Source organism: Anser brachyrhynchus (genome assembly GCF_964034855.1).
Source record: "Anser brachyrhynchus genome assembly, chromosome: 2".
NCBI classification, from domain to species: domain Eukaryota; kingdom Metazoa; phylum Chordata; class Aves; order Anseriformes; family Anatidae; genus Anser; species Anser brachyrhynchus.
Window position 1 is genome coordinate 144,592,395 of NC_137695.1, and position 24,860 is coordinate 144,617,254.

The 24,860-nt window shown below is 36.1% G+C and overlaps 1 protein-coding gene across 6 annotated transcripts in view; it reads right to left on the reverse strand.

Moving 5' to 3' along the window:
• CSMD3 (CUB and Sushi multiple domains 3) overlaps positions 1-24,860 on the reverse strand; it is a 703,323-nt gene that overhangs the window by 106,852 nt on the left and 571,611 nt on the right. For all 6 annotated transcript variants that reach the window (XM_080578052.1, XM_080578051.1, XM_080578050.1 and 3 more), the window contains 7 exons: positions 20,971-21,095; positions 17,885-17,981; positions 16,699-16,803; positions 13,505-13,623; positions 11,506-11,575; positions 9,680-9,796; positions 4,618-4,827 (listed from right to left, as the gene is read on the reverse strand). In XM_080578052.1, coding sequence (XP_080434178.1) covers positions 4,618-4,827; positions 9,680-9,796; positions 11,506-11,575; positions 13,505-13,623; positions 16,699-16,803; positions 17,885-17,981; positions 20,971-21,095 — 843 coding nt within the window. The remainder of the gene's footprint in view (positions 1-4,617; positions 4,828-9,679; positions 9,797-11,505; positions 11,576-13,504; positions 13,624-16,698; positions 16,804-17,884; positions 17,982-20,970; positions 21,096-24,860) is intronic.

The window sequence follows — 24,860 nt, forward strand, 5'->3', positions numbered from 1 at the left end:
GGAGAGGAGAGGAGAGGAGAGGAGAGGAGAGGAGAGGAGAGGAAAGGAAAGGAAAGGAAAGGAAAGGAAAGGAAAGGAAAGGAAAGGAAAGGAAAGGAAAGGAAAGGAAAGGAAAGGAAAGGAAAGGAAAGGAAAGGAAAGGAAAGGAAAGGAAAGGAAAAAGAAAGAAAGAAAGAAAGAAAGAAAGAAAGAAAGAAAGAAAGAAAGAAAGAAAGAAAGAAAGAAAGAAAGAGAAAGAAAGAAAGAAAGAAAAAGAAGAAAGAAAGAGAAAAAGGAAAGAAAGAAAGAAAGAAAGAAAGAAAGAAAGAAAGAAAGAAAGAAAGAAAGAAAGAAAGAAAAAGAAAGAAAGAAAAGAAAGAAAGAGAAAAAGGAAAGAAAGAAAGAAAGAAAGAAAGAAAAAAAGAAAGAAAGAAAGCAAGCCCTACAGAACCCTCACAGGTGGAAATAAAACTCCATAAACATAAATATAGTGCTGAATTGCTTCTACAAAACTTATACACACAAAAGTGACAGTGAACAGGAAATTTTAAGTAAGATGAGAAAAGCTGCAAATGACAGATAGCAGTAACGGAATATTCAAATATACATGAATGAATTGGATCAATACACCACTGTAATGACCCAAAGAATACAATCTTGAATGCAAGAAATAATTTTCCCTAGAACAAGCAGTTTGAGAGTCCACAAGAAAAGATATATTTTTTTTTAAGATTTGAACCAACTTGGTACTCAAGCCTTAGTTTGAGCAGTATTTATGGGAGAGATGGTCCATAAGAGCAGTCATAATGCAGTTTGAATATCAAATAACCAAGCACAGGGATATCCAATTTTCCAGAAAGGAAATGTCCAAAAGGAGGTAATGCAGATAAGACTCTTCTAATTGTTATTGCTTTAGAAGAACTGGTGAAACATGTTCTACAATTCAAAATAAAACAAACAAACAAACAACAACAATGAAACAAGTGTAGTGGTTCAGAAGAAAGCCCATATGATTCAGTAGGAAAGTTAAAGAACTTACAATAGGGAAAAGGTCTGCATTTCTATAATGAAATTCTGCCTTTTCACAGCTTCCAGTGAGGCAAAAATGGTGTCTACCCACTGCACCTGCTGGGCTGAGACAAACCCAGACAGAGGGGCCACGACCCCCCTAGTAGACGCCTCTACCCAGACAGACCTCCCAAGGACTGAAAGAGCCACCCTGACCACCCGTTGCAGGGACCTCCAATATCTGGTAGTCCCCCTAGGGCCTGAAGGCAGAGCTGGGTGTCGTGGGTGCAAGTTTGAATGGATAGACACACTCTCTGAGCAAGTTGCCAGGTTGAGAGAGGAGCTCGGCAGGCTGCACTGCATCCCAGAATCCAAGCAAGAGATTGATGCACGATATCATGCAGTGGCGCGGGCTGAGCAACACCTCTGCCTTAAATCCTTGCAAGGGGGTGGCGAAATAGTTTCCAACCTGAAACCAGTGGAATTGATGGAATCACAAGACAAGCGTGGCTGGACCCTTGTCTCTGCTCAAAGCAGAGTGAGGAATCTTCCTCTTGCCTCTGAAGGGCCCCTGTGCAACTGGGACTCAAAAAATAAGAAAAGTGTGCCAGCAACAACAATGGCAATGGTCAAGACCCAGGAAAGGGCAAGGGCAACTGTAAAAAGTTAGACCAGCATACCACTTGTCTAAGAACCAGTTACACACACACACCCACACACAGACACACACACACACCCACACACACATACACACACACAGACACAGACACACACAGACACACACACACACACACACACAAAGCATGGAGGGTGTTGGTAATTGGAGATTCCTCTCTGAGAGGCACTGAGGCACCCAGACAATAGAGAGAGAGAGGTTTGCTGCCTACCTGGGGCCTGTATTTGTGACATCACAAAGAGGCTACCAAGCTTGGTCAAGCCAGAGAACTATCACCTGTTCCTGGTCTTTCACATAGGAAGAACTTAGGCTGTGACAAGGAGACTCAGAAACATCAAAAGGAACTTTATGTTCCTTGGAAAAGATGTTGAAGGGATCAGGAACACAAGTAGTGTTCTCCTCAGTCCTCTCAGTCAAAGACTGAGACCTGCGGAGGAGGCAGCGTACAGATCAGGTGAATGATTGGCTGCATAGCTGGTGCCATGATCAAGGTTTTGGGTTCTATGTTTTCAGGTGCACTTTTGAAAGACCAGGCATGCTGACATAGGATGGGATGCAACTGACCACTGGGGCAACAGTGTTTTGGGCAGCAAGCTGGATGGACTCATTAGCAGGGCTTTAAACTAGATTTGGTGGGGGAAGGGGATGCACCTGTAAGTGACTCAAATGAACCCCTGAATGCCAGTACTTTAAACAGCAGGGAAACAGCTGTGAATCATCCCATATGAATTAGGAAGGACTCCTCTAAAAAGATGGCACAGCCCATAGCCCAACTAAAGTGCCTCTACACCAATGCACACAGCATGGGAAACAAGCCAGAGGAGTTGGAAGCCACAGTGCATTTAGAAAACTATGATTTAATTGCTATCACAGAAACACGGTGGTATGAATTACACAGCTGGAACACTGGAATGGAGGGCTACAAGAAGCATCACGCTCACAGGCTCTCATCCTCCTGGGGGATTTCAACCACACAGATGTTTGCTGAGAAAGCTATGTGGCAGGCAGTAAGCAATCCAGGAGACTCCTGGAGTGCATTGAAGACAACTTTCTCGTCCAGGTATTAGACAAACCAACCAGAGGAGAAGTGTTACTGGACCAGGTGCTCACCAATGCAGATGAACTCATGGAGAAGAGAAGGCTCCAGGGAGACTTCATTAAGGCATTTCAATACTTAAAGGGGTCTTACAAAAAAGATGCAGAAGGACTCTTTATTAGGCTAGTTAATGATAGGGCAAGAGGGAATGATCTTAAACTAAAAGAGGAAGATTTAGACTAGACATTAGGAGGAAATTCTTCCTTGGATGGGTAGTGAGGCACTGGCACAGGTTGCCCAGAGAAGTTGTGGATGCCTCACCCCTGGAGGTGTTCTAGGCCAGGCTGGATGGAGCCTTGGCCAACGTGATCTATTGGGTGGCATCCCTGCCTATGGCAGGGGGGTTGGAACTAGATGATCTTTAAGGTCCCTTCCAATGTGACCCATTCTATGATTCTTTTCACAAAGTGTAAAAACATACAAGGTCAAATTTAAATAGAAAATAAAGAGAACAAAAAAAAAAAAGCAAGATATTTGAAAAATGTCTTCCAGAAGATAGCTGATAATAATATACATATACATACATATATATATATATATATATTTAACAACATCACAAGCAGGAAACCAGCTGGAGAACTGGTGGGCTCGATACAATATGCTTATTTTGTTTATACATTCTTATGTTAAAGGAAGAGAAAAGATCAATCTGTCTGTAATTTTTCTGGGTTTTCTCAGAAGAATTTAAAGTCTCTATAATGAATTATGAACATCAAAGATTTTCAAGATTTGAAAATAAGCCTCTTTCACACATCTTAGTGATCTTTTCCAGGATTTGAAACATTGACTTCTTATTATAGAACTGGGAACATATATGCTATGTAAAATCTGTGAAATCAGAATGTTTCAGATTGTATATGTTTGATATAAACAATTTTCTCTTGTGTGGTTAAAAACTGAGAAGAACTTTATTGGAATTCTTTGCTTACAAGTAACAGCATCTCCAAAATGATTACTGTTACTAACAGTAACAATACACACATTTAATATTACTGTCCTTCTTAGTGGTAGATTTTAGAGTTCCCTTATGGCTACAAATTATATCATATTACATATACAAGTGAAGAAAATCATACCAAGCAGTTTAGGTCACAAATTGATTTTTGCTTTAAAAGCTAATACTTTTTGCAGTAGCTCAATTCCAGAATGTTACATAGAGTTCAAGTCAATTTGGGTTTGTTATTCTTGAAAGAGAAATAAGGGAATGCTATAAAGTAAAATCTCTTGAAATCATCCTTTGAAATTATTCACATCATGAAACAGGTATAGTTTAAAATAAACATTTGACATTTTTTTCTGTGAACAGTGGTGATCTGATTTCTTTTAAAATGCATATGCAATTATGAACTTTCAGTCTTCACCAGCTCAGCATGGCCTATCTGAGTACAAGTTAACAAGAACCTTCCAGGGAAATTACCAACTAGGAAACAAAATGGAATTGGAGATTTCTAGGTTAGCATTACTCTAAAACAGCCTATATGGATCAAGTGCTCTAAAACAATATTTAGAACTTTCCCTTCTCGAACGCAAGACATATAATTGAGATTCCCATATGATTATAAAGATCAAACAATGGAGATGGTTATTTTATAAGCCCATGCAATGTAAATTAATATGCCAACCAAATTCAAACATAAAAAAATTATGTCTGCCTACATTTTAACTTTTTTTTTTTTAAGAGAACATGCTTTTTTTTTTTTTTTTTTTTTTTTAGTTGTAATTCTGTGGCTTGATCACAATGTGTAATGAGTTTGAAACAAAAAAATCTTTTATTTCGTATTTATCTTTTAGGAATGGCAAGACAAGAAATAGTCTTCAACAACCACCTTGTTTTCATATAAGAATGTGAAACTCTCACCTTGATACACAATATGAAATCCTTGTTTGTTCTGTGAATAATCACTGTGAAAGTATAAGGTAGTTTCATGAGTTGTGCTGAACAGAGAAGCTGGTAGCTGAGGGCCACTTAGTCTCCCAATAACAGTGCTAGTTTCTGTAGATCCACTCCTAACTTCTAAGTAATCATGTATGGTCTCGGTTGAGAAATTCACAAATTGCAGATGGACACCTGAAAAACATTGTCAGCAAATAAAAGCCGTTGATATCAATACTGGGGGGGCAATAAAGTATGTAAATTTTACACTGATAATATCAGAAAATAATATAACCAATGGAAATGCATTATATTCTCTCAGGGTCTTGGTGTGAAACATTCTTTCTTCTCATACATTACTAATCTTGAAATGTTAACAAGGCAAAACAAACCTTATCTAAGTCATGGAACTGTAAGTTATTTATAATTGTATGCTATTTTGGGGATGTTCAGGTATTTATTAATGAAAAACACCTGAAAGCACACAGTCATTGGTTACAGGCAACATGAATTTAAGAGGGGAAAGTCCTGTTTAACTACCTTCATTTCCTTCTATGACGAGGGTACCCACCTAGTTGACCAAGGAAAGCCAGTTGATGTGATCTTTTCGGATTTCAGCATTTTTGATACTGTTTCTCACAGTGTCCTTACAGACAAAATGTCCAGCGTACCAACAGATTTTGCCAGCCTTCCAAAACCCTATACACTTCCTTTCCTACACAGAGAATTCAGTTCGTATGCAAAACTTGTGCTAAGTTTAAGTTGTCATTGCTTAATAACTGCTAACTCATGCTATCTTACTGTCTCTCTCTCTCTTTTTTTTTTTTAAACTCACTTTGATATAAAACCAGCTCTAAGATTGTTAGCTCTAAGACTGTCAGCATAGAGACATTGGTTTAGATTACAATATTGGTTAACATGAAGGGGAAAAGCTTATGATCCATGACTTCTAACTTTGAAGACCTCCCATTAGAAATATTTAAACAAGTGAAATCCTATAGAAGGTTCCTATGATGATTACAATGAAATCCATTGATTACAATGAAATGTAACTCAAATTTTAAATTCAGTTTTATTCATCTCCTATTTAACATATAGAAATGGTGAAAATGTCAAGCCCATTTCAATCTTTGCACTTTTAGTTTTCTTCTGGTAAAGGGAGCTTTCAGTTTTCCTGTGCATGAACTGGAAAACAGTGAGTGTTAAATAAATATATAAAATAAATACAGGGACTAAAATGCAGTGTAGAAAAACTGTTTTTGGTGGAGCTAAACTGATTTATTTCAGCTACGGCAAAACTTGAATAGTTAAATTTCCTTCCTAGTGGCGGTGAAATTAAATAGTATGTCGGCAATGTAGAGTCTAAATGGGAGTTTGAAGAGTCAAGTTGGAATTGTTGGATGTGGGGTGTGAAATGGAAGCATTAATCTGGAGAATGTAAGCAAACAAAAAGGATTGAAGGAAAGAGTCAGGACTGGAAAAGAAGTAGGATAGCAATAAAGTAAGGCAAGAGGTAGAAGGGAATATATCTGGGATAAAAAGACAGCAGGTTTCATATGCATTTGAATGTACCACTTTATGGAATTTGAAATGGAATCAATCAATATTCCAGAATTTTATTATTTCTTCTTTATTATAGAAAATGTCTTTGAAAATCTCTGGAAAATAATCCTGTTCCCTTATAGCTCATGAATAGCTTTCTCTGTTGCTTTGATTTAGGATGATAAATCTACTACTGCTATTTTTTTATTTTATTTTATTTATTTTATTTTATTTTATTTTATTTTATTTTATTTTATTTTATTTTATTTTATTTTATTTTATTATTTTAATTTAATTTAATTTAATTTAATTATTTTCGATAATTCAACAAGCAGAGATCTTCATGGGACCTGAAGATTCTAGACAGAATTATGACTCATAAAGAAACACTAGACACTATAAGGTCAAGCTCTTGAGTCAGGTAATGGCAGAATTAACGTGCCAATGCTATTTGAATAAAATGCTAATACAAAAAATCAATGATTCACTTGAATCTTGTGACTTTTGAACAAAATACACACATACTAATAGGGTTTATCTGCAAATTCTTATCCGAAGATAACGTGTTTCCCACAAGGATAGATTCTGTTCAGTCAGTGTTACTGGAGGTTTAATATTCTTCTGTTTAAACAACCCATGCAGAATGAATGGCTTTCTTGTAAATCATGAGTGAACCATGCTTACAGGTCTTAAATTTAAAAAGATCACACAAGTGATTTTAAAAAGAATGGAAGAATAATCTGAGCAGATGTAGAAGGGAAAACTATTTGGGATAACAAATCCACTTACTGAAGTAGACCCAGAAATTCTGTATTATTAAATAAATAATATGACCGAAGATGGTAATTATCAAATTGAAAACAGGCAGATCTGAAAAAAAAAGAAAAAAAAAGAAAAAAAAAAGAATGCAATTCAACTGACATTTAAAGAACTCCAAGAAGTGCATGTGACCCTATACAACTGCCAGAAGTGTAAAAAATTAGAAGGGACAAAGGTATTGGCCAGCTTTGAATCAAAATTTTGCCATAGTAGATTTATTGCAGCCTAGATGAGTGGACAGTGTAAGTGGATTGATAATTGGATGGATGGCAGAGCTCAGAGGGTAGTGCTTAGTGGTGCAGAGTCTAGTTGGAGGCTGGTAGCTAGCGGTGTTCCCCAGGTGCTGGGTCCCATCTTGTTCAACTTGTTCATCAGTGACCTGGAAAATGGAACAGGATGCACCCTCAGCAAGTTTGCTAACGACACAAAGTTCAGAGGAGTGGCTGACACCCCAGAGGGCTGTGCTGCCATTTGGAGGGACCTCAACAGGCTGGAGGGTTGGGTCATAAGGAACCTCATGAAGTTCAACAAGGGCAAATGCAGGGTCCTGCACCTCAGGAGGAATAACCCCAAGCACTAGTACAGGCTGGGGGGCGAGCTGCTGGAGAGCAGCTCTGCAGAGAGAGACCTGGGAGTCCTGGTGAACATTGGGCTGACCAAGAGCCAGCAATGTGCCCTTCTGGCCAGGAAGGCCAACAGTATCTGGGGCTGCATTCGGAAGAGCGTTGCCAGCAGGTCAAGGGAGGTGATCCTCCCCGTCTACTCAGCTCTGGTGAGGCCACACCTGGAGTATTGTGTTTAGTTCTGGGCTCCCCAGTACAAGAGGGACGTAGAACTACTGGAGCGAGTCCAAAGGAGGGCTACTAAGATGATTAGAGGACTGGAGCACCTGTTGTACGAGGACAGGCTGAAGAGCTGGGTCTGTTTAGCCTGGAAAAGAGAAGACTGAGGGGAGACCTCATTAATGTATATAAATATCTGAAGGAAGGTGTCAAGAGGATGGAGCCAGTCTCTTTTCACTTGTGCCCAGTGAGAAGACGAGAGGCAATGGGCACAAACTGAAGCACAGGAAGTTCCATCTGAATCTGAGGGGGCAGTTCTTCACTGTGAGGGTGACAGAGCAGTGGAACAGGTTGCTCAGAGAGGTTGTGGAGTCTCCTTCTCTGGAGATATTCAAAACCTGCCTGGATGGCATTCTGCACAACGTGCTCTAGGTAATCTTGCTTGGCAGGACTTGGGTGGACTAGATGATCTCCAGAGGTCCCTTCCAACCTCGGCCATTCCATGATTCTGTGATATAGGATCCATTCAAAGGTGTTCAGTGAGTTGGCCAATGTAATTGAAATTATGGTATTCTCCGTGCAAAATCATGGTGAATGAGAGAAGTCAATGGTGACCATAAAAAGGCTAAAGATGCATATATATTTAAGACACAAAAAAAGACCTAGGCGATGGCAACTGCAGGTTCACTGCAACCCACATAAAGGTTATGGAACTTGTCTATTTGGAAGTAATTTCCAAACACATAAAGGATAAAAATGTACACAGAACCAGTCAACCTGGATTTAAAAAGAGAATATTACACTTGATGGGTACTGATTTCCTTCTGTGATTAATTTACTGCCTATATTGACAAAGGGAGAAAAATTGATATAATATACTTTCATTCTTCTGTGGGTTTGGATTTTGTCTTCTATAGCATTCTCATCTACAAGCAGAAGATATATCAGCTTGATGAATGGACAGTATGTGGGTTACAATTAACTGAACTTTGAGGCTCTAGTAATCAGTTGTTCAATATCCGGTTGGTAGCCAGTAACAATCACAATGTTCTATGTGTTGATATGGAAGCTTATACTATGAAATATCTTCACAAGAGACCTAGATAATGAGAATGCATCCACAACAAATTTGTGGAGGATACTAAACAAGGGAGTGTAGTTGCTAAACCATATAACTGAGCTTCTGCATTGCTTTTTTGTTTGTTTATTTTTATCCTGAGAAACCTAAAATAAAAAATAAAAATAATTAAAATAAAAATAATTAAAAATGACACCCTTGAAGATTGTGTCAAAAGTCATTACAATCCTTAAAAGTTTGCATAGGAAGTGCAAATTTCTGCATCTGTGATCTGTGGTGGAACAGCTTTATCTGTTTGTGCAGGCTGGGAACTGACTGGGAGAGCAGCAGCCCTGCTGAGAAGGTTCTGCCAGTCATAGAAGACTTGATCTAACATTACCAATTATTTCACTTTAAGTGGGAGGTCTCTAGTGGTCCCTTCCAAGAACATTTTCTATGCTGCTGCAATATTCACTCTGGACATGAAAAAAAAAGATTAATGATTAAATAATGAACTCAAATGTAGCTTTTACCTCTTCTTAACTGATATTTTTGTTGGGTTTATGGCCTCACAAAGAGAAATCAACCCTTTTTAGTTAGAAAATTGTGCTTTATTCTTATTAAGCAATTTTATTTTAATCATAAAATTGCAGTATATTTTAAATGAAAAGCAAATAAATTTTTGCTTTTTTATTCTAAATCTTTCTTTTCAGGGTCTGATTACGTGTTTAAATAAATCCAAAATCCTTTCTTACCAGGATAAATATTCAGAATATTTTAAAATATGTCATTTTTTTGAATCCATAAAACAAAACAAAACAATTTTTATCCATGAAAGGACACATACCAAAACCAATCGGCAGTTTTATTGTCCATGTGCAATCCAAACTGCTAGGATAGTTACCAGGAAACCCAGGGCTAAGGATCACCCCACTGAAGTCTGACATGGCACCACCACATTGTGCTGCAAAAAAAACAGACATTTTTCAGAAGAGTAGAATGAGCTAACAATTATTGCAGAATATTAAGGATCTTTTCAAGGTAAATAATATAGTAATATCAAGGTTTATATTAAAATAAATAAATAAATAAAATTCTTTTATCATTAAATATATGTAACAAAGTAATTTACGAGTGGGTACCTTAAAAATATTTTTCTATTCTGAATTGGCTAGGTTTAAATTTAGGCAACAAATGCACCTGAAAAGAGGATGCACTGTCTGTGCGAACCACCTTTGTGAACATGCAAGTTGCACACATCAGCTCGTAGCCACATAAACACAATTCTGCTTTGGTTTGTATGCATCTGGGTAAGAGAAAAAATGTATTTTAAAAATATTCTGTATTCTTATTTTGCAAGAGACCTTTCAAAAACTCTGTTTAAACCCTGCTGTTCTAGAAATGAGATAAAATTAATACTTTGGAAATGTTAATGCATTAAATATTTCTAGAAATTCAACTAAACCCATTTTAGGGCTTAATTTTATATTTTTTCATGACATCAGTAAGTAATGTAACTTACAGTTCAATGTAAGCTTTTTTAAGAGATTAATTATGTTAAATACAATTATTTTTAAATAACAGTTTTGTCCAATTAACAGTTGCTACATCCTTTGAAACACAATTAGAAATTATTATTTGCAGAAAAGGAAAAATAATAGAAAACAAATTGTCATTAAAGAGAATTGATCTTTTTCTTCAGAATTTTCCATACAGTAGCACAACTCTTGTATCAGACTTCCTAGATATAAGGTAATGTTAAAAAATGAAAACTGAAGACTAACTTCCACCAAATTATTATTAATATCTGAATCTTTGTGAATATTAATGATTAATATATGAATCTTGGTGATTATAACATCACCAGCTGTCACCAACCACTAAACTGTGGGAACCCAGTATCTCATAGGAACTGTATAACACCTCAAAGGATTAAGAACAGGATTATGTGGGACAGGTCAAGAGGATAAATAATCTGTTCTGAAGAAAAGCAAATATAAATTTTTAATGAGATCTGCAGGATCTTGCTATCTGTACATTAGTCATTACAAATAGAGATAACTTTTATTATTAGGGAACCCAAACAAAAAGCCATTTATATTCAGTGAAAAAGAATGCAAGAACAGTTTTGCATTACTCATATTTATTCATCACCTAAACAGAACATATTTTAATTCATTTCAGATATTTCATTTAGGCTTCTGGCAGGCTCCCAGTGCTTCTTCCAATAGTATTAATATAGTCATCTATATAGCTTAATTTGAAAGATAATACATCTTGTTAAATAGGGCAGACATGCCTTATGTTGAATTCATCAGAGATGATAATGTAATGCTATTTTTATTTCAGTATTTTCTGTAGTACTCATCACTCTACTGTGGAAATGATTCATAAATAAAGTATGTGTGTAAGGGTCTCTGGAGGTCTCATCACTAATACAGAAGATTCTGACTGGAACATATGCCATTCTTCTTCTGACTGTACATTTCAAAAAAGCTTTGCTATAATATGTGCAGTATACTTTGAAAATCTTCAGCTTAATCTGATCTTTTCTCTTTTAATTCAGTTCTTTCACTTCTCCCTGTTTCTTCCCCTACACTTATCTCTTATTTCTGAGTTCTCTGGATTTCTCATTCTGGCTTGTTTAAAAAAGTTTATGTATGATGAACATACCTAAACATATTGGAATCGGGTAATTCCATCTTCTTACTGGTCCAGGCATACAGGTGATATGTGAATGTCCCTAAAATGGCACAACATTGCTAACTTATATAATAAAAAGTATACAATATATGATACATCATTAGTATCCCAACAACAATATTTAAATAATTAAAAATAAGTATTAAAAAAATAAGGTATAAAATATAGATTGCATACCCTGTGATTTGTATCATACCTTCAGAGAAGACTGCAACTATGAGACAGCCTACTAGAAAAAGTATGTTTATTTCCTTAATATTATTTCTAATGTTCTCCAGACAAATTTCATAACACCAGCTTAGTATAAACCAAGTGTCTAGAAACTACAGGTCTCATTGAAGTGATGTTTACATAGAATTTATTTGCATCATTTGTGAAACATGGAAAAAGATAACCACCTATATACATTATATACTACTAGCTTTACATTTAAAATTCATAATACCTATTCAAAATTGAGTCTTTATGCTCAACCCTGAAATAGCTTAAATAGTGAAAAGCTGAGCTATTTAAGGAAACTCTTTACAACACTGTCACTTTACAACAAATTAGTTATTACGATTTCCAGGCAATCTGTTACCAGTTAGTTCCAAGATCCACCAGAGTGAGCCACTACATTCATCCCAGGAACAGAAAAGGAAAATGAAAATTCTTAAGAGAAAACTGTACTTGCGATATCTTGCAAAACCATGTAGTGTACACATTAAGATGACCCAGTAGGAAACAATCAGTAGCTTTTTAGCCTGTTTGTTCAACCTTCATATGAAAAGAAAAGTTGTTTTTCATAGCCTGTAGCATTTCACGGAACCAAATATCTGTAAAGCATCCATGGTAATTGTAAATAATTTATTTATTAATGTGCAAACCATTCATTTACTGTCCTAGAAGAAAAATAAACATGCTGCCTCCACTGGTGCATGTAGGCATATCTACCCCTTGCTATAAATAAATAAATTAATTAATTAATTAATTAAATTTAAGAGGCAAGGTCATGCTGCATGTGCCAGAAAAACATTATGGAGGAAAGAGATTTTTTGTGTGTATTTTCATGGTTTACATTCCAGCGTTCTTTGTATTTCCTTTATACAGGTAGGTACTGTGGCTTGCCTGCTCACACATTTGTATTTAAGTATGAAAACGGAAAAAAACAAAGAAACAAACCAACAAAAAAAAGACTGGTTTCTCCCAAGAATGACCTGCTACAAGCAAGCAACATAAGAATTAGATTTCAATAGTCATTTTCACAGCTGTAATCGTAGAACATTTCAGAACATTCCTTGGAATGCTTGGAGGCTGTGGGACTGGCTAGGAACTCTATATTGAAGGGGAAACTCGGATACAGTTTCAATTATACAACATAAACTTTAGCTTTATAAAATTAATTTTAGTCCAAAAAAGGTGTATCAATTTCTTTTTTTTTTTTTTTTTTTGATGATACATATAATGTATATTTTGTCAGTATTACGGTCTTCACAGAATTATATAAAATGTATATTTGAAATGATTAGTGCTGTTAAACTTCACTTCAGTGGGTTAGAATCTGACAACCATCAACATATATTACAGGCCAGACTAGTTAATGAAGAAACAAAGGCAAGTAAGTTGTCTTTTTCCTATTTTGCTCCAGGTATCAACAACTCCAGTTAATCATGCATTGTTATATAATAAAAATAGAATGTTTTCTCCCTTTAAGATTTTTATTTTTATTTGCTAAAATAGGGACATACTATGAATAGGTAATGATTGTTTTCTCTTTTATGCTCTCAAAGAGCTAGATAAAGTGGAGACTATTGACTGCAGAGTCACGCAGGAGAAAACAAACAAACAAACAAACAAACAAAAACAGTGGTTGAAAACAGTAACCTATCAATGGAAACTGTAGTACTTTCAGGAAGCATCTCAAGTGGAAACAATATTTAGTAACATAGCCATGTAAAAGGCACCATATGAAACTGGAAACTTGGCTCACCTGAAGGGAGTAACCCTGGTCACACTGGAAAGATACCACATCTCCAACCATATATCTGTCTCCAATTTTGATCCCATTGCTTGGGGTCTGTGGTTCAGGACAAGAGTCCAAACCAATAGCTGTGAAAAATTGAGAAGTTCAGACATTCTAAGTAATACAGAATCCGATCCTAAATTCACACAATTTCTGTGTACATTGTATATAGGCACACTGTACCAATGTTTTAGGAAGCTATTGGGTATCAGCAGTTTGCCTGTGGGCAAACAAGTAGCATAATATTCTGAGAAAAAAAGAAAAAAAAAGAAAAAAAAGTTATAAAAGGAGGAAAACTTCCTTTCAAAAGCAAAGGAAAGGGAAAGAAATAAGCAGGGTGATAACAAACATTTCACAACAATCTGCAGTCTCAATGCAAAGTCTCCCCTACATTTCCTTTGTTCAGAAGAAATGGTTCATATCAACTCATTCCTACTCACAGTCTCACCATAGCCTACCTAACTGAAATTGGGAGCACATGCACTTTACTTTCCGAGCTTCTGTTCTAGGGAATGCTAGCCAATACTACAACAGGTACAAAATACAGGAAAAACAGTGCAAACCATAAATTTGTATGTATTTGCACTTGTTTCTCCATAGGTCTGATGATATTTTTTCATCCATTTTTCACACATGCACAGAGTAAAATATTTGTGCAATAATCACCTCAAATTTCCCCTAATCTGTTATTTTTAACACAGTATCTTTAGTATTATAACAGAAATATCTCAAATTCCTGATTGCTATAAACACCATAAATTGTATGTATGCTTTTTCATGGTTGTCAAAAAGAGAAATGAATAAATTTTTCATTGCAGCTACCCAGTGAGATAAGAATATGTCTAACATGAAGTGTAAGTAGTTCTGTTACTCTCTTTGCCTAGTGCAAGTACTCCACCCTAGTTAATTGTGAAGCCAGGACTGATAAGTAACTAAACATCAGTACATAGGGCAATAGGGAAATATTGTGGAATTTAATAATGGCAGCACTTCACTATATTATCATCTTCTACATACTTGAAAACTTGGTAATGTAACTGATCTCTTCCTGTAAGAATTGAGTTAAATAAAAATTACTATTTAAAGAATATTTTACAATTATTTATAATATATGAATGGTGCAAGCTGAGACAAATTCTAAGAAATCTATGACGTACACACATAAATATTCTCTATAACATATAGAGTGCAATGAAGCTTGACTTTTCTCTTTAACACCTGTTTATACAATACATGCCTCAGGTGATCAGGCCTCCCCTCTGATCACATCTGGACCCTGTGATGTGGCTAATTGACAGGGACACAATTAAGTTCTAAGGGAAAAGGGACTGCACAACCTGCTTACTAAACAAATTGGCAAAGACCTGAATTCTGGAATATTACTGACCAAAAATGAACGGCCTCACAATCCTATAAATAGCGATCCCAAACAAGAACTCTTGGAGACCTCCAGGGATCACAGTGGGCTGCACCCTTGATCTCCGCTTGTGTTAGGACACCTCCCAGGGTACCCTGAGAAGTGCGTTTCAGGGCTCAGTCCTCAAGGAACAAGCTCATCCATAGACAAACGCCAACAAGGACATAGGAAGAGTAATTTGCTCTAGGGGGTATTTTGTAAGCATGTAATTGGATTTAGAATAGAATCATTAAGGTTGGAAAAGACCTTCAAGATTATCTGGTCCAACCATCACCCAAATCACACAAATGTCACCCACTAAACCATGTCCCTAAGCACCAGGTCCAATCTCTCCTTGAACACCTCCAGGGACGGTGATGCCACCATTTCACTGGGCAACCCATTCCAATGCCTGACTGCCCAGAACCCTGCAATAAGTCTCAGATGAACCTTGCCATTCACAAATCTTTAACTAAGTCACTGTTTATATTGTAGCAAATTTCTTTAGATCATTGTGCTAATTGACTAATACATAAATACTGATTAGGTGTCATTAAAATCATATAATCTTACTTTGTTATCTGCTATAGAGGTATATAATAAATCCTTAACTGCTGCTACGTTAGAGTTGTGTTAATCTAATTCCGTGACAGAGGGCCAGAGATGATCAGAACAATTAAGAAGAATGGGTGTTCAAATCAGTGAATATTGCTCTGCATTTATTCTGAAATTTCAGTTTCTTTATTTAGAGATGAAAGCTATATACCAGCAGCACATTACATATTTCAATTATTTGAATGTGTATGAATACACAGATGCATTTTCATTTTCACTGGATTCAGTCTCATGTTAGTTTGTTTTCATAACTTTTTACAGGTTTTTTCTCTCTAAAGTTGTGATAAGCTGAGACAGTACCTATATTTCAAGAAAATAGAAGGATAATTCTAACCTATAATAAATGTTTAGGTACAGAGAAGCTATCGTATGTCACTTTTGCAAGGCTATGTACTCTGGCTAATTAGACAACCACAGCATGAGATTTGCATACTGTAAAAATGACAAGAAATAACCATGAAACAATTATGCAGATTGGACACCATAACCAATATGAGCAGAGGGAATTGCACAGCTGGGGAAAAGTAAAATTGTAACAAAATGTTAGTGACTGTCGGAATTCCTGTCAGTCAGCTAAAGGCAATCTCATTCAGATGGAAAGTGTGTTTATAATTACAGCCTTTTCTGCTGGTGAGATATTCAGCAATAATTTAAAAAAAAATAAAAAATCTGCTGTTCTCTTATGCACTTAAAGGCCATTATGTAGTGCATATATTATTGCATTGGGCATAATATGCAGATTTTGGTAACAGCGGGAGCTGCAGGGGCCACTGTGAAGAGAGGTCAAGGGCTGCCCTGTGCTGGACAAAACTGTTTCCAGCTGGCTCCAAATGCAGGGCACAGCTGAGCCCACCACAGGAGTTTGTGGGCCATGCATTTACTCATGGCTATTGTATGTTCTGAAAAGATTTTGAAAGAGCAAAAAACGAAGGTGAAAACAAGACAAATCAAACTTCCCAATCCATGCAGTACAGATTTAAGGCCTGATCTTGCTACCTTGGAATTAAATGTAATTCTAACAATTACAGAAGAAACAGTATGTAGCTCATTATGTTCAATAGGACTGAATATTCCTCTTTCATATCGTTTAGGTACACTTGATGTCTAGAACCAGAAAATGGTCTTAATTAATTGAACATCTCTGTATTACCTGTATACTCAAGATGAAATCCAGCAGCTGAAACACTGATATCAGACTGAAAGTTTAGGTACAGATTATTTGATGTGCTGTTTAGAAGTGGAGGTATGGTTGTTCCTGAAAAGAGAAATCAAAATATTATTGAAATGCACAGAAACTGAACTAAGTACATATGTAACATGGGTGTTTGTACAAAAAGACAGAGAAAAAGAGAAAGAGAAAGGGGAAGAGAGGATGAGAGAGAGGCAAAGATCATTAAATCAATTCTTACATATTTTGTCATAAAATCATCAAATCATAGAAGAGTTTGGGTTGCAAGGGATCCTTAAAGATTATCTAGACACCCCCCCCCCCCCCCCCCACACACACACACCCTGCCATAGGCAAGAATGTCTTTCATTAGATCAGGTTGCTCAAAATCCTGTCAGCATGCATGCTTGTCATATATCTGCCCCTATTAAAACTTCTATTACATTTTCAGTGCACGTCAGTATTGGAGACAAGAACTGTGGACATTCAGGGAAACAGGGTCTAATATAAGGTCATATCACACACTTTTATCAGCAAAAGGAGAAATATTCACTAGGGTTTTCATAAAAGCAAGAGCAAATCCTGTAACTGGAATAACTTTAAGCATTACAATCAAATATATAAAACAACACCAAAGATATTTGGTAGGACTGTTCTTAGAAATGTGATTGATTACTTATTTGCGTTTCAGCATAAGTCTGTAACAAGAATCTTAGAATGACAAGGCAACAAACTCATTATTGGTGATCTCATGTCATACACAAGAAGTAGAATAAAGTAAAATAAGGAAAACAAACGAACAAACAGATCTCATTTATCTAAAATACGGGTAAAGAATGCATTCTTTAGTAATGTACTATTTCATGAGGCATCTAGTGTAGAGGTTTGTATTTCTATCTCCTGCGATAAGAGTGGGCAAATCATGAGATTAATAGAAGACAGCATTCATGAATTTCATGCATATAGTTTGGGAGTCTCTGAATATTATTTCATTCTTAAAATTTTCAGTTTTTCAAATTTGTGAAAATGACTGATTACTAAAATAAAAAGAATACTACCTGTTGTTAATTATGGGTGAAATAAACACAGAAAAAAAAGAACTAGAAAAAGATGTGCGTTTAAAATCTACGTTGACCCTGTGAAATACTTATAAAATATTTTCAGTCACCTGAATAACTTCCGAGCCTTGGAGCATTGTTGTCAGCACCATCATAAAAGTCTAAGGAATCCCAGTTGTGTTCTGTAGCAAAACTCACCACTTGCACCTATGAAGAAAAATGTGAGGTAAAGAACATTAGCTTAATCCCCTCTGCATTAATGTAAAAATACTGTAAAATGTAGAACAGAACAGAATGGAACAGAACAGAACAGAATAGAATAGTTCAGTTGGAAGGTCATCAAGTCCAACTGCCTGACCACTTCAGGAACTCTGTTGCTTTCAATCACGAAAAGTTGTTTTTTGCTGTCATTGCCAAAGTCAATGGGAAATCAACATTAAGCGAATAAAATTGCATTCTAACAATTTTGTTTGGATTTAATTACCAATTCAGACTTACAAATTCTGTGACCCTTAGTGACAACCATATATTACCTCTGACAAGAGCTACACAGCCATGAAAATCATGGATGCACAGAACATTATTCTAATACCCAGATTATTTGGAGGACATTGAGGGGAAGGCAAAATACAGTATTGCCAATTACTGCAGTTTCTTTGTGATTCTTTCTAGTTTATCCAGCATTAATAACAGTCCTGCAATGCCAGCTGCATGTTCAATTCTGCCACCAGGTAAGAGCAGCCTCCTTTGTTTGGTTACTTTCATCAGTAATTTATCATCTGGGGAGGAGCAGTCACAAGCATGCTGCAAGCAAAAGGCAGAACATTCACTTCATTCCTTCCAGAGATGACAACATCATGCAAAAATGGAAGCAAATAGACTGCAAGAGGGAGCATAAATATGTTCTCATGAAGTGAAAACACTCACTGCAAAGTAGAGAACTGCTAGGTTCCCATTCCTGTTTTGGAGGGAATAGGGTGTGGATTTTTTTCTTTTAAGAGAAATAATTGTTTAATGAAAACCATTTAAAGAGTGACAGAAGCAGGGATGAAACCCAAACCACCCTCCAAGACGAATTAAAGAATTATGCTTGCTTTTGCTGTTCTTCTGTCTCACTTATTCTTCCCTTACTTTTCTCCAAAATGGAGTAGCTTCAACAACAGAAATAAGCACCATTGCAGTGCAAGTAATTTCTGAAAAGATACAGAATTGGACCTAGGAAATTTGCAGATTGAATTTCCTTTTTTTCATTATTTTTTTATTTTTTATTTTTTTTAATGTGTTTTCAGGGCCAGATTGCTGCTGACTGCAATTTTTATATTAGCCATAAAACACCTAATTTAAAATATCTATTTTAGTGCAAGTTACATTAGTGGCCCTAATCTTTCCATGTAGTCAATAAAGACAGGCAGTGAAGTAAGAGTCTGTACTACGTGTTTTGAATTACCTACTTGAGATGATTTTCTGCCTTAACTTACAAGAAAATTATAGTACACTAAATTCCCATTTTAATGTATTTAAGTGTGCCTGAAGATAGTTTTTTAGTGCACACTCTTTCTATTTACCTTAATCTACTTTTAAATCTCTGCTTTTTTATTTGATATTAAATAGTTCAGCATTTACATCTGGTACCACTGCTTGAACGACTTCAGTAATGTAGTCATACAGAATCATGGAATGGCCGAGGTTGGAAGGGACCTCTGGAGATCATCTAGTCCACCCAAGTCCTGCCAAGCAGGATTACCTAGAGCACGCTGTGCAGAATGCCATCCAGGCAGGTTTTGAATATCTCCAGAGAAGGAGACTCCACAACCTCTCTGGGCAACCTGTTCCACTGCTCTGTCACCCTCACAGAAGACTGAGAGGGGATCTTATCAATGTTTACAAATACCTTAAGCGTGGGAGACAGAGGGATTTGGCCAACCTCTTTTCAGTGGCTTGTGGGGACAGGACAAGAGGCAATGGCCAAAAAATGGATCACAGGAAGTTCCGCACCAACATGTGAAAGAACTTCTTCATGGTGAGGGTGACTGAGCACTGGAACAGGCTGCCCAGGGAGGTTGTGGAGTCTCCTCTGGAGATATTCAAGGCCCATCTGGATGCCTACCTGAGCAACCTGCTCCAGGGAACCTGCTTTGGCAGGGGGGTTGGACCCGATGATCTTTCGAGGTCCCTTCCAACCCCTACAATACTGTGATTCTGTCATTCTGTGATTTTGAAAACTCTTGATGCATTAGAATACATTAAAATCTCTGTAATGTAATTTATTAAAAAACAGATATAATAATGGTTATCCTGTTTCCTTTCCAAAACTTTTAAATGTAAATTTAGAAATAGTCTTTTCTATTTTAAATAGACTCCAATAGGCAATTGGACCTTTATTACATCTTTATATACAGAAACTAATTTATTTATTCTTTTAAAATTATTATTATTATTTTATTTTATTTTATTTTGCTTTTGAAGCGAGGGCATAGAAAACTTGCTACCATGGTTTCTTGATAAGTGTTATGGTAGAAATTTAATGAGATGAAGCTTGAAAGTTCTATTATATTAGACATAACTGCCTCACTAAATTTCTTACTAAAAAGTGAGATATACATAACCTAGCTTTATAGATATTTTTCTGCTATATGTTCCATGAAGGTCTTAATCTAAGTTTTTGTAAAATAGAATTACATCAATATTTTAAAGGACTCATTCCCAACTCCAGTTGAAGCATATTTATGTAACAATGAACTTTTGTAACTATATGTAAAATAACAGAACTTCTAGGAAAACAAACATAATCTCTCCATGGAAAGAACCCATCTCTGCAAGAACACTGCAAGAACAAGATTTATGTAATTTGATGGAGGGAGGAAAACAAAACAAAACAAACAACAACAAAAAAAGCACATGGGGAAGCATCTCTATTCCCTCTTGCTTACAATGAATCATTGACATACTGAAATAATATATGTTAAACTTGTAGCAGTTTTTTTTTTTTCCACGTTAAAAGTTACGGGTATATCTTTTAAAATTTCTTTAAATCTTATATCTTTTAAGAACTGTGTGAATGAAAAGATGTGCAATGAGTTCCACTGTGACCATCATTAGTGAGAGAAAGAATGTATGAATACTCTTTTCATGCTCTTGCACCAGGAAAAAACAATTTTAAACATGGTGATAACATGAAAATAACAAGTATACTTACCTGAATCCCAGCTCCCTCTGGTACTGTGATCTTCCACACACAATTCAGATTGTTGTCATAAGGTTCAGGGTAACCCGGAGACAAAATGGTCCCTTTGCGCTTTGTTAAAATTCCACCACAGGGCACTGAAAGGAAATGCACAAGTCAAAAAAAGAAGTGCAAAGCCTCAGAAGTGAGAAGAGCTATTATTATTAAAGCTTACACAACCTTCATCATACCATGGCTGAAAACTTTTGTAAATTTATGTTAAACTTAAAAAAATTATATGTGCCTCAGGAACAACAACAACAACAAAACCCACCACCACCACCACCACCAACAACAAAGTGGCATCACTGCTCATGGAACTACGCAATTTTTCAAGGTCCCTTCCAACCCATGTTGTTCTATGATTCTGTGATTCATTCATATTCCCCTGTCTTATTTATTTGACCTTTAACAAACAAAATTAATTCCAATATGTCCTAGCAACCTTACAAATATAAAGCTTAATTGTTAGTGCTTAAGAGTGAAGTTTGAACAGTTATGTATTTTATTCGTATAAAGGATTAAAACAGAAAAATTCTATCTTAATATTGCTATTTTTATTGTCTAAATAATCAATATCACCAGTCTCAACTCCTTGGCAACTCTTCTTTGCTTGTATGAATTATGCAATTACAGACTACGGATCTATTGTATTAGTAAAGAAATTGCTAAAGGCTTACTTCACTCATCATATCTGTGTGCATGGATTAATAGAACTGTTACACATGGAATAAGACAGAGGCATACATCAACACCATTTCCCTTCTGAATGATCAATTTGAATGTATCTTGTCTAGATCATTAGATGCTCTGACAGGGACAAATAAAATTAAAACTTAATCTAGATACAGATATTCTGTTGGTATTTAAGAAGTTGAAGGAAAAGATTGATGAGATAGTTTAATAAACTGTTAGAATCATGGAATGCTTTGGGTTGGAATCGACCCTAAAGATCATCTAATTCCAAACCCCCTGCCATGGACAGGGGTGTCAGACACTAGACCAGGTTGCTCAAAGCCCCAGCCAACCTGGTCTTGAACGCTGCCAGGGATGGGGCATCCACAGCTTCTCTGGGCAACCTGTTCCAGTACCTCACCACCCCCTGAGTAAAGAATTTCTTCCTTCTATCTAATCTAAATCTCCCTTCTTTTAGTTTAAAACCATTACTCCTTGTAATGGTACACTTCCTGATAAAGAGTCCCTCTCCAGCTTTCTTGTAGACCCCCTTTAGGTACTGGAAGTCTGCAGTGAGGTCTCCCTGGAGCCTTCTCTCTCCAGGCTGAAGAAAGCAACTCCCTCAACCTATCTTCACAGGAGAAGTGTTCCAGCCCTTTGATTTTGGCTCTCCTCTGTGTTTGCTCTCACAGGTCCATGTTCTTATTATATAGGGGATCCCAGAGCTGAAGGCAGTAATCTAGGTGGGGTCTCATGAGAACAGAGTAAAGGGGGAGAATCACCCTCTCTTGACCTGCTTGCTGTCCCTACTTCTTTTAATGCAGCCCAGGTTGGCTTTCTGGGCTGCAAACACACATTGCCATGCCTATGATGAGTTTTTCATCAACCAACCCCCCTCTAAGTCCTTCTCCTCAGAGTTAATCTCAAGCTATTCTCCACTCAGCCTGTATTTGTTCTTGGAATTGCCCTGACCCTTGGAATTACCCTGTTCTTGGAATTGCCAGGACCTTGCACTTGTCCTTGTTGAACATGAGGTTCACACAAGCCCACCTCTCAAGTCTGTCTATGTCCCTCTGGATGGCATCTGTTCCCTCCAGTGTACCAACTGCACCACACAGCTTGTTGTCATTGAGGAACTTGCTGAGGGTGCACTCAATCCAGCTGTCCATGTTGCCAACAAAGATGTTAAACAGAAGCTAATGTATCATTTCTATGAAACTTCGATAAGTTCTGAATTGATTTCATTAGATAAAAGTATGAGGATTTATAAAATACCTAGAAGAATGCCACTTAATAACGAATACTGTAGCTACATTTTGTATGGCATATAATTGATAGAATCTCTTCAAATTACATGGATAAACTAAAGGTCAGTATAACTCAAAACATTTAAATAATTACTTGTAAAAGGATGGACACAATGATTGATGTCTGCTGACTGTAAGAAAACACTCAAACATTCACTAGAGTTAAGGCAATTTAATGTGGTCAGGTCTACCACTTCAATTATTAAACTGATTTAGTTCAATGGAATTTTATCCTCATATATATTTTATCACTGTTATTGGCACAGTAATTTTCACATGTAAAGTGGCCTGTAACCCTTTCACAGTTCAGCTTGCCTAGAGACAGTCTGTCTTTCACAGAATATGTCTATATGTATATGTATATGTATATAATATATTGTGATCAATGACCAAAATAATTATTACAACACTTTGCTGAATTGTTATGTCTGAAAAAAAAAAAAAAAAGTGAATACATTTCAAGGGTATAAACAGTACAATTATATTGATTGTACTGTAGTAATCGAGGATAAATGAAGTACAGATAAATACTTGTTTCTTACTGATATATAAATCATGGTTCTATTCATTTTGACTGAAACAGTCCAAATAAACATTATTCATGTATAACATATTGTTAATCCTATTTTACTAATATTACCCCAGTGGTACTTAGTCGTGATCTCTGTCAAGATTTTAGTATTATGGAGGAAACATTTTGTTTTTATTGAAAACCACTCAGTCTCTGCCATGCAGCATCATATGATTAAGCAAAGAGGATTCAAAACCAACCTAATTAAAAATGTTTTCTTTTTCCTTTTTCCCTTCCTCCTCCACTCATCTAAAACTCTGCTTATATACTTCTTAATGCTGGGGTCAGTTCCATAGTGTGGTTTTGCAGTAGGTTAGAATGATTTTTCTAATAAATCTATTCTCTTTCAAGAATAGTAAAGTAACTTTAACTCATACATACATTTACTGTTTGGGTTGGGAGCTGTGTTCTTCAGATGCCTTCATCCTCAAAATGAATGTTTTTTAATGTATTCAATTTGCACAGAATTAATGTATGGCACAGTTGGTACTGCAACAGATGCTACAGGTTTGCTACAGGCTACAAGTTTGATGGCATTGCAAAAAAACCCGTGTAAATGACAACCAATTTTGATTCATTTATAAACAACTGATTTTTTTTTATATTAAAAAAAAAACTGTATTAAAAAATAACATGTACAGCAGCCAATGTGTTGTATTTGCCCTTGATGTAAACCTATGGAAAAATATACCAATATAATTTTATTTCCTTACTCTGAGACTTTTCAGAGGTATCACCTGATTTCCAGTTAGTACAGAACAGCTTTATTAATGTCAATAGAAGCACATTAATTTAAGACTTAAATGTTGAGAATTTAATCTTGTATGACCAGAACCAGATAAGATATATTTTCTGCTTTGGAAAATTACTGGTTTTTTTTTGTTTGCTTTGTTTTGTTTTTTGCAAGCATTGAAATATTAACTTAACTATTTTTAAATCTTTAATATAGTAGTCTTCATAAGAGCATACAATATCTTATTAGAGATCCAAAAGGTGAGAGCATCTTAGTCTTGAAGGAGTCAGAGAATAAACTGTTATTTCTGAAACTTGATTAAAGGATAACGAGGGATGTCACTGATGTTAATGTAAAAGAAGGTAACATATAATTTATAATAGAAGGGTATGTTCAAGAAACTAATGAAATATCGCAGCAAGGTTAGAATTGAAAGGGTATTAGAATCTTAACCTTGAATGGAGAAGAAAGTGAATAAAAGTAAGCAGGAATAAAATATTGTGCGGATGACAACAAAGGAACACATTCAGCTAGAGATAATGGTCAACACTTTAGGCAGCAATTAATTCTATTAAAA